This window comes from Parasteatoda tepidariorum, chromosome 8 (assembly GCF_043381705.1).
Source record: "Parasteatoda tepidariorum isolate YZ-2023 chromosome 8, CAS_Ptep_4.0, whole genome shotgun sequence".
NCBI classification, from domain to species: domain Eukaryota; kingdom Metazoa; phylum Arthropoda; class Arachnida; order Araneae; family Theridiidae; genus Parasteatoda; species Parasteatoda tepidariorum.
Window position 1 is genome coordinate 72925656 of NC_092211.1, and position 9316 is coordinate 72934971.

Here is a 9316-nt window from a genome sequence, read left to right on the forward strand (position 1 = left end):
GTCCCAATCTTAAAAATTGCCCCACCACCTCTCTATTTTGTTGAGTATATAATGATCGAAATATGAAATACTCTTTTATTAAGAAGAAAAACTAGAGATATTCTTATCAATCAATCAACGAAATTAGTCAACTTAGGAATATTTCTAATATACCGAAGAGCTGTCCGAAATTAAAAAACAGCGTCCCCAATCTTAAAAATTTCCAAACCACTTCTTCGCAATGTTGTTGAGTATATAATGATTGGAATATGGAATACTCTTTCATTATAAGAAGAAAAACTGGAGATATTCTTATCAATCAATCAATGAAATTAGTCAACTTAGGAATATTTCTAATATTCTGAAGAGCTGTCCGAAATTCAAAAACAGCGTCTATCTTAAAAATTTCCCAACCACCTCTTCGCAATGTTGTTGAGTATGATCGAATTATGAAATACTCTTTCACTAAGAAGAAAAACTAGAGATATTCTTATGAATCAATCAATGAAATTACTCAACTTAAGAATATTTCTAATCAGTATAGCTGCGAGCTATGTATTTTCTGAAACTCCTTAGAGTAGTTTTTGATATATTATGAGCATTAAACTAATGCTTATTTATTTGTTCTATTCTTCTTTATCATTTAGGTCTCTGCGAAACACGAAGAGAAGACACCCAATAAAACCGTCTACAGGGAATACAATCGTGAATTTATGTTACCTGTGGGTACCAACCCAGAACTCATTAAGTCTGCATTGTCCAAAGACGGCATCCTAACCATTGAAGCTCCTGTTCCAGCTATCGATTCTTTCAAAGAGCGCACGATACCCATTGACAAGTGTTAAATGGCTTAAACAGCTCCTCTTTACTGTCTTTCTTGTAGTGGACTAAAACGATCAGTGTAGATTTATTGTTGTTGTTGTTGTGTGTGTGTTGCTATTTAACAGGACTGTGGAATACTCATAACAGACCCTAGTTTCAGTTAATGTGAAATCTTTGTTTTAAAATTCAAGAAGTAACTAGACGTAAAAGCATTAGATTCAGTTTCCTTTTATTTTGATCAAAATGTCAATTAATCATAAGCTTTTACAATAGTTTTTTACAATCATAACCAATTCATAATAAGTTTTTTGCAATAGTATCATAAGGTCATAAGTGTTTTCGTTTTTCGTTAAGTTACTATTGCAAAAATCATAAGTTTTTTGCAATAGTATATAATTAATTTTGTTGTTAGTTACCTATAATCTCAAGTATAAAGCAAAGTGTTTCGATTTCACTTAAGCAATTAGTTGCGGAAGATGGTGGATAAATTTTTAAACTTTGAATAGAATTTTTTATTTTTGCTGTTAAATTATGAACATTTAGAAATTTACTATTTTGCATTACTTTGTTTTTCTTCAATTAATTTTATATTACACAATATATATATATTTTATGTCTATAAAATTTTTTTTATTTTTTAATATTCTTATAGTTGTTACTCACATTTCTGAAATTTGTACCCATTTTTATTTGAATTGTAGTATTTAAGGAAGTAAATTAGCTTTTATTTTTGATTTTTATACATTATTAAAATTTGTCGCAGAGTGTACAATTACACTGAAGCATTTCTTCGGGTTCCATTATACGGGTGTGACTTACGTAATTTAAACTTAATTATTTAAACCCAGAAATTAAATTCATTTTAAAATGTTTTTTGTAAATTCTATTTTCCCACAGTCCTGATCTCTTGTCATTTGATAATTTATTTTTAGTACCGGGTCATTATTTTTTCGTGTTGCACAAAATTTTGCCAATTAGGTGATTAAGAACTTTCTTTTGGTTTACCTAAAAGAAAACTTACAGCCTTTAAAATAAAGTTACTATGTATATGCCAAATTGAAAAGAATTTTTTTATCGTGTTTGGGCGACAAAATTAAATGGAATATGACGAATAATGAACCGGTCTTTTTTTCTTTTTTTCACTGAGATAAAATTTTCATATTCTACGATATTCATCCGTTGTATAGAATTATATATCATTGTTGTAGATGTAATTTAGGTCTTCTGTTTTGCCAACATTCCTCCGAGAAGCTCAGTTTGCTTCCTATTATTATTATTATTATTGTGGCAATTCGTGGGTATTAAATGTTGCGCTGAGCTTATTGCTAGTTTATAAGACAAGCCTGCAACAGGGCGAATTTTGATGTATCATATACTTAATTGATGATTGTAAATTTGAAGAAATATATTTGACGAACGAGGAAATAAATTTCTATGTAAATCTTAGGATTCTGTTTTTATCTTTTTCAAATTTGTTTTTCAGATTTTCACAGAATATCTATTGTGAATAAGGAATTATTCAGCAATGACGACATTAAAAGGAGACATGATAGCGCTAATGCATGTACGTTACATGCACGACATAGTATAGAGTTATATTCATACAGGAAAAAACTAACATAATACAGGAAATTTTAAAAAAATAAATAAATATGAGAAGCATTAATAAATAAGAAATCTGCAGTAATATGAAAAACGTAAAAATTACGTGGCAGCACATAAAGCTTAAAGTTGGAGATATAATTTGCTTGCTCTGCTTTTGTATCCATTTAAGTTATAAAATTTAAGTTTAATTTTCATTCTGAAAAATGAAATTGATTTCATTATGAATTTTCGACTTAAATTTTAAAATAGGATGAATGAAATGAATAAAACGTGCTTCTTAACAATATAAAATTAAATAATTTCATATTTAATTTTATATACATTTTTTATTGGAATAGTACACTAAAACTTCATAGATTTTTTAATTTGGTATAAAAAATGAATTGGAACAGTTAAATTTTGTAAATTTTCTTTGAAGAAATGTTAAAAATTGTTGAATTTTAAAGATGAGAATTTAAGTCATCAGAAATAGATAAAACAAGTTATCTTTAGCTAAAAATGAAATAAAACAGTTCTTACATTGCAGGCATATTCCGCCGCGTAATAGAAGGAAAAAAACAGCGTAAGCAACAAAAAATTCACATTTTTGTAAGGTAAACAAATTATTGCAAATATTTTTTTTCCAAAAAAATTTTTTGTCTTTTTTTCATAAAATTCAGTTGAAACGTCCATAGGATTAGCAATGGAAAAAAAAATAGTTTTCAAGCGACTTTACTCGAAATCTATCATGAAAAATCTTGTGTTGGTTTTTCAATTGCATGGCCGTATGTAGGTAAGTTGGTTGGAAAAATGAATTTTCATTATATTTTCGTTTATTTTTTTAAACAAAAATAGATTTTTGCGAAATTATTAGCTTCTTCAGTATTTTTGAAACTTTTTTGCCATTGACTTATATATGAATAATTATTCACTACGGAAAATAATTAACTACAAAAATAATCTATATCTATATACTATATATGTTCCCTATTTTTACTTGGTAATTTGCTAATATTACTTTTCATGGTAATTTCTTCCCAATTTATACTGTAAAATAAATTTAATTGCGTTAAAAATGTTACAAACAGTTTTAGGTAAATGAAACTTATTTCATAATTACTGTTTAATAATTTTAGCAAATGAGTTAGACATTATAGACAATTAAAAATATTTTATGCACTTGCTTTATTTATATTTACATTTTTAAAAAGTTTTTCACACCTCTTGAATATGTAGATTATTTCTTTCAAGTGATAGATAAACAATGTATAATTTCTCAAATATAATTCAAATTTTTTGCATTAAAATATTTATTATGAAAATAATTTTTTTTCTCCAATATTTAGTTAAAATGTGTAATCGATTTTATGTCAAAATATTAAAAAGAATACTCATTACATCTGATGACTATCTTAATTATTAAACCAGACCATATTAATCAGATTTAGTTAATTAAGTTTCTTTTAAAATTGTACAAATATTTTTTTTTGAAATTTATTTAAAAATTTTACAAAAAATTATCTTGAATAAATTTTATACTAAATTTTAATTGTAGTAGAAATTTATTAAATGGTGACGTTTGTATATAAATTAGCTTAGATTTTTTTTGATACACTCATACCATAATAAATTTATATGCCATTTTCTTCTACTGAAAATTAAATTTCCTATATGCTCTAAAACAAAAAACATTTCTAAAAGATATACTTTTAAATCAAACAAAAGAACTAGTAGAATATTGTTTTACCTCTTTATAGATGGATTTATATTACAACTTCAGAATAAATCTACTGTATGTATAGAGACAAGGAATTTTGTGAAAGATAATTATGATTAACTTTTCATCCTTCTGAAAGCTCAGTTAAAAGAAATTAAATAAAGCAAATGCATGCAGTGTTTTATAATAATAATTACAAAAATATTTAAAGACTTACGTATTTTAAAACATCTTATATTTTATTCCTCAACTTTTATTTATGTGTAAGAACTTGCTTTATTAAGCCACCAAGAACTTTCTTTACCTCATTTTAGTAAAAAAAATTTACTGAAATAGTTTGCTAATTTAAAATTAAAAGATAATAATAAAAAAAATCGTCTGATTTTTTAATTGTTTTGAACGCATAAGTTTTTAACTTAGCTTTTGCGCAAACGAGAAGTAATTTTTAAAATCAGATACCCATTCCCAATAAATTGATTTAAAAAATTTGTTTGAAATACGAATCTGTTATTGCTCAGAATGTACTCACGGAGAAATATATAAAAAGTTTATACTCTAATGCTAGAGTATATAAAAGGACGATGCATTTTATTTTTCCGATGCATGCCAAAATGGCATCTGTCTGGCCCAAATGGCTTCAAAACTGTGTTGCTATGGCAAAATGCTTAACTGTCAGTTAGATTGATGAATCTACGCATTTGTCGTTTCTTTTGTTATTCTTAGTTGAATTTATAAGGTTCTTCATAATCGTTTGATCATTTTTTTGGTTGAGTTCAATGAAATGCTTAGATTTTAATTCCTTAAGAACATCGTTTCAAAGAAAATTTGCGATTCGCGATCGAAACGCTTGAATATATGCCCTCTAGCGGGGTGGATATTTTACAGGCTACTATTTATTAAGTTTTCATTCAGTTCAATCAGAATCATTGGTAGAGTAGAAAGTTTTTTTTTTCAGCAACGGGACGCTTTTTTTTCGGCAGAAGAAGTAGAATTTCCCAAACGAAAAGGCAGAAGAACTTTGAAAAACGAACCCAGAACGTAGGTAAATCATTTTGAAAAAGAACGCGCCCAAAATTTGAAGAACAATTTCTCAATAATTTTTTACTCTATTAAATATCGGAAACGACGCTATTAAATTAGTTTCTGGACACTAAACTTTTTTGATTTTATCTATATACTATATTTGCGTCCATCGAGTTAAATTTAGCTAACATTTTACACTAGCTATCAACTGAAGGCTTTCAAACCTTAATAAAAGTTCAAAACAGCTTTATTAGCGAAAACATCAAATGTACCGTTCAAACTTCGCTATTATTTTTAGAACTTTGGGGTAAATTGTTGTAAAAAGTGTTTATCTTCAAACCGCTTACCAGATAATTAACACTGTCCTCTATTCATGCGCCTTATCTCAAAGTTTATTTTCGCAAATGTTCATGCCAGTCCCCTTAAAAATAAATATGCAATGTTTTGAAAACGGGGCTACAGAAACTCAGATTTATTTTGGATGAAAGCGAACAAGTGCCATAAATGTAGTTTTCACATTTGTGTAGGTGTTTCCCCAACTTAGACTTCACGTGATTAAGAATTAAATCAAAGCCCTGGGCGTGGCTGTGATATATTCACTGAAGAATATATGTAAACATGTCAGTAGGTTTCAGGCAAAGTGCCAAAAAATAAAATTTGTGACATTTAGATAGGTAGATCGGATGATAAAATAAGCGTTATTAGGTTGTCTAAAATACTGGATTTATATTGGAAGAAAATGAATTATATTGGAAATGTTAGAGGAACTGCTAAATTGCAGCTTGAAATATTTATATTAAGTAATGCTTGAATTGGAATTATATTTATTAGAACATTGCATACTTTTAATAAGTGAAATTTGAATTTTCAGATATCAGTGCTTATAGATATAAAACAAGATGTGTCAAATTTAAAATACAGTGTATTCATAAAGTTGGACTAATTTGCATTTATGAAATATAAGTTTCGTTTTACAACCGGTGTTGGACAGCTGATCCAATTTGGAGTGCAAGACAATCTAAATTTAACTTCGTGGATGGACTAACCACACAGATTTCAAACTTGAAAATTACAATTTTTTAAAAATTAAGCAGAAAATATCTATTTATGTGACTTGAAATTTATATACTAATTTGGTTTTAATTTATTGGTCAATAGTTTGACTGAAAAATTTAAGATTTCATTTCAACCTGTTCCAGAAGGTAAAATATACTAAAGATACTTTTGCATGCAGACATGCATTCCTCTTTTGGCAAATGTACTGAAAGATGCAATTATGTAATTCCTTTTTTTTTTAGCACTGTACTTTGAAATAGAATTTTAAGAAAGAAAAAAAAAACGACATTTCTTAATAACTTTTGATCTAATCATCGGATCTTCGCGTTGTAGGACTCGCTCAAGGAGGTGACCACAAATATGCCAATTAATAGGGCAGACGATATTTTAGATTGCGAAATCAGATACAAAAACGTACTTTCTCTAAATAAACATACGTTTTGACGGATTCGGATTTCTGACCAGATATTTAAACTTCGATTTCTCAGGAACCATTCGACCGAATGTGCTCAAATTTTGCATTTTGCCATGTAAAATTAAATGCTTTAAAATTTTACAAAAGTTTGTATATCGTACAATTCAACATTATTTCGACCATTATTAAATAAATTAATAAAAACTAATAAACATTTATTAAAAAGAATTTTTGCATGGAATTATCCTTGATAAATGAATTTTATAATTGTGTCAAAAAAATAAATAAACAAATAATTAATTACACAATTTAGAGGAAAATGATTAAAATTCTTGCATTTTTCCATAAGAAAGACAAACAAAACTTTCATAAAATATGTATATTTTTTATTTACATTTTTTGGAATTAATCAAAAAAGAAACATTTTTTCCTTGGATTCATAAGACTTCCATTCGAGCAGTTGAAAGCTTCAGAAAAACCTTTCGCATTTTTCATGATTCCATTGATCCTGAAATAAAAAGTAAGGGTTCCTTTTTAATTCATCAAATTCCATCACTAAACTAATTAGCCGATTTAATAACAGCAAATTAACTTAAATTGTAACTTTTGGGCTACTTATCAAAAATACTTTAAAAACACTACCAGAAAAAATAAGAACGCTAATGATATTTTTGCATTAATGCATAAGTTTTGCATTTAACCATTACATTTATATTATTAAATTATTACCATTACATATAAATGAATATTAAACTCATAGTATGCTTCTTACATTTCCAAAGCGGCGTCGCATTAAATCATGAAAATAATATAAAATATGTAAATATGTTGTAAATTTAAACTGTAACTCTAATTGGTTAATAGTTGGAGAACTGTGGAGAAACTTTTGGAGACATCCTAAACCTGCAACAGGCTGTGAGGCAGCAGCAGAAGAAGAAGTAAAATTGTTTGTTCTTACTTGTAGATCTTCGTTACCATTTTTATTTTTCTCAAAGAAGTTATTCAACTCTGTTTATGAATATATTAAAAAAAAATGTTTAACGCATTCGTTTAAGGCAAAAGCTAGTTTGATAATGTCGAATATTTCTTAAAAAATTAGGTGTTCATATTTTCTAAAATATTTTTTTAACCAACTTATATCTTACCTTACATATGCGGCAGCATGGGCATCGTTATCATATTCGAATTGCTCCATTTCCTTACTGCTAGCTGAACACCACATCTTGGGAAAATGTTTATAGAGATAATTTGGAATAAAATAATATTAAAAAGCTTTAACATTCTGAAATAAAGTTAAAAAGTTTTTATTTTTATTTAAGAGAGTTATTATCAAAATGTTCTTACTTGGGTTATTAAGATATACGTCAACTGCTTAGCCGTGAAGTTCAAAGCGGGTAGTTCAAAATCGAAATTTTGAATTTCATCAATTACCTATTAAAATATTAGAGAATTTGCGTTACAGAAAAATAAATATTTTGCAATTGCCTAAAATATCATGGCTGTAATTGTCAGTTTTGAAATATATTTACTTCCAAACTTAAGTTTCTGTATGGTAATTTTTACACTATTCTGTAATAGTTCAGTAATTTTTGTTCTATTTTAATTAAACACAGTAATTTTTGAACTATTCCTTATAAATGCAATAATTTTTGTTCTCTTCTGTATTAATACAGTAATTTTGGTACTATTCTGTATTAATTCAGAAATTTTTTCATTATTCTGCATTAAATCCGTAATTTTTGGACTATTCGGTATTAATTCAGAAATTTTTTAATTATTTTGTTGTAATATTTCTCATCAATATACCGGATATATTAAATAATACCAAGAAAAATAGTATTCACCATTGCAATTTAAAAATAATATTAAAAAAAATTGAGAAATTTTAAACAAATTACGTCTCAAATTTTTAATATTTAGTTTCATTCTTCACCTGTATATTTTTAAGAGTTTTATTCAATAAATTTTTAAGAATTTTACTATACTTAAATTTTTTTTTAAAAAGCACGAATTTTTAATCAGTCAAAAGCAATTGAAATCTTTCACTTTTTGACAGGAAAAAGTTATTTAAATTGTGCAAAAATGTTAGTGTTTGGGAAATATAATAAATTCTTTTAGAATAAAATAAATAAACACAAGGGAACAAGGCCACGGGATCAAGCTCACTTATTTCGTAGGGAGGGAACGAAATTAAATTATTGAGTTAAAATCATTATCTATACTTAGAAAAAAAATTTAATCTGTTAAATATTTACAAAAAGATGAACTTTTTGTTTTTCGTTTTGTTACTTTCTTAATTTAAATAAATGTTGATTTATGAGAGTTCTCTCTATTTGTCTAGAAGATTGAGGGGAACATTTACCGATTTCTAATTATTGAGGGTTTGAGAAGATGTTTTCCTAACATCCATGAAAGCTGAGTGAATTTACATTGTTTAAAAAATTCGATGAGATAATAAAATTCATAACTCGATGAGAAAATAAATTTTTTTATCTTATTAGCAATATAAAAAAATTATAAAAATTGCTTGTGCTGCTGCCATCGATATATTGCTAAAATAATACCTTAGTATAAAATGGATTTTAAGATTTGGATGAGCGCTGGCTGTAATTATACAAAAGACATTCAAATTTCGTAAATTAGTAGCCTTTAATGAAAGTAAACTTAAGAAGTTTAAAATTGCACAACTGTACAGTAAAAACTTTTTTTTTTTTTAATGT

The 9316-nt window shown here is 26.8% G+C and overlaps 2 protein-coding genes across 3 annotated transcripts in view; one reads left to right on the plus strand and one right to left on the minus strand.

Annotated features, from left to right (window-relative positions):
* The window catches only part of LOC107456242 (heat shock protein beta-1), a 46300-nt gene extending 44053 nt beyond the window's left edge, over positions 1-2247 (plus strand). For both annotated transcript variants that reach the window (XM_021146370.3, XM_043053168.2), the window contains exon 3: positions 627-2247. In XM_021146370.3, coding sequence (XP_021002029.2) covers positions 627-824 — 198 coding nt within the window. In that variant the 3' untranslated portion in view covers positions 825-2247. The remainder of the gene's footprint in view (positions 1-626) is intronic.
* A 4725-nt stretch (positions 2248-6972) lies between these two features.
* LOC107437136 (membrane metallo-endopeptidase-like 1) overlaps positions 6973-9316 on the minus strand; it is a 31898-nt gene continuing 29554 nt past the window's right edge. The window contains exons 18-20 of the mRNA XM_043053166.2: positions 7941-8027; positions 7742-7818; positions 6973-7104 (exon numbers count right to left, since the gene is read on the minus strand). Of these exons, the coding sequence (XP_042909100.2) occupies positions 7002-7104; positions 7742-7818; positions 7941-8027 (267 nt within the window). The 3' untranslated portion in view covers positions 6973-7001. The remainder of the gene's footprint in view (positions 7105-7741; positions 7819-7940; positions 8028-9316) is intronic.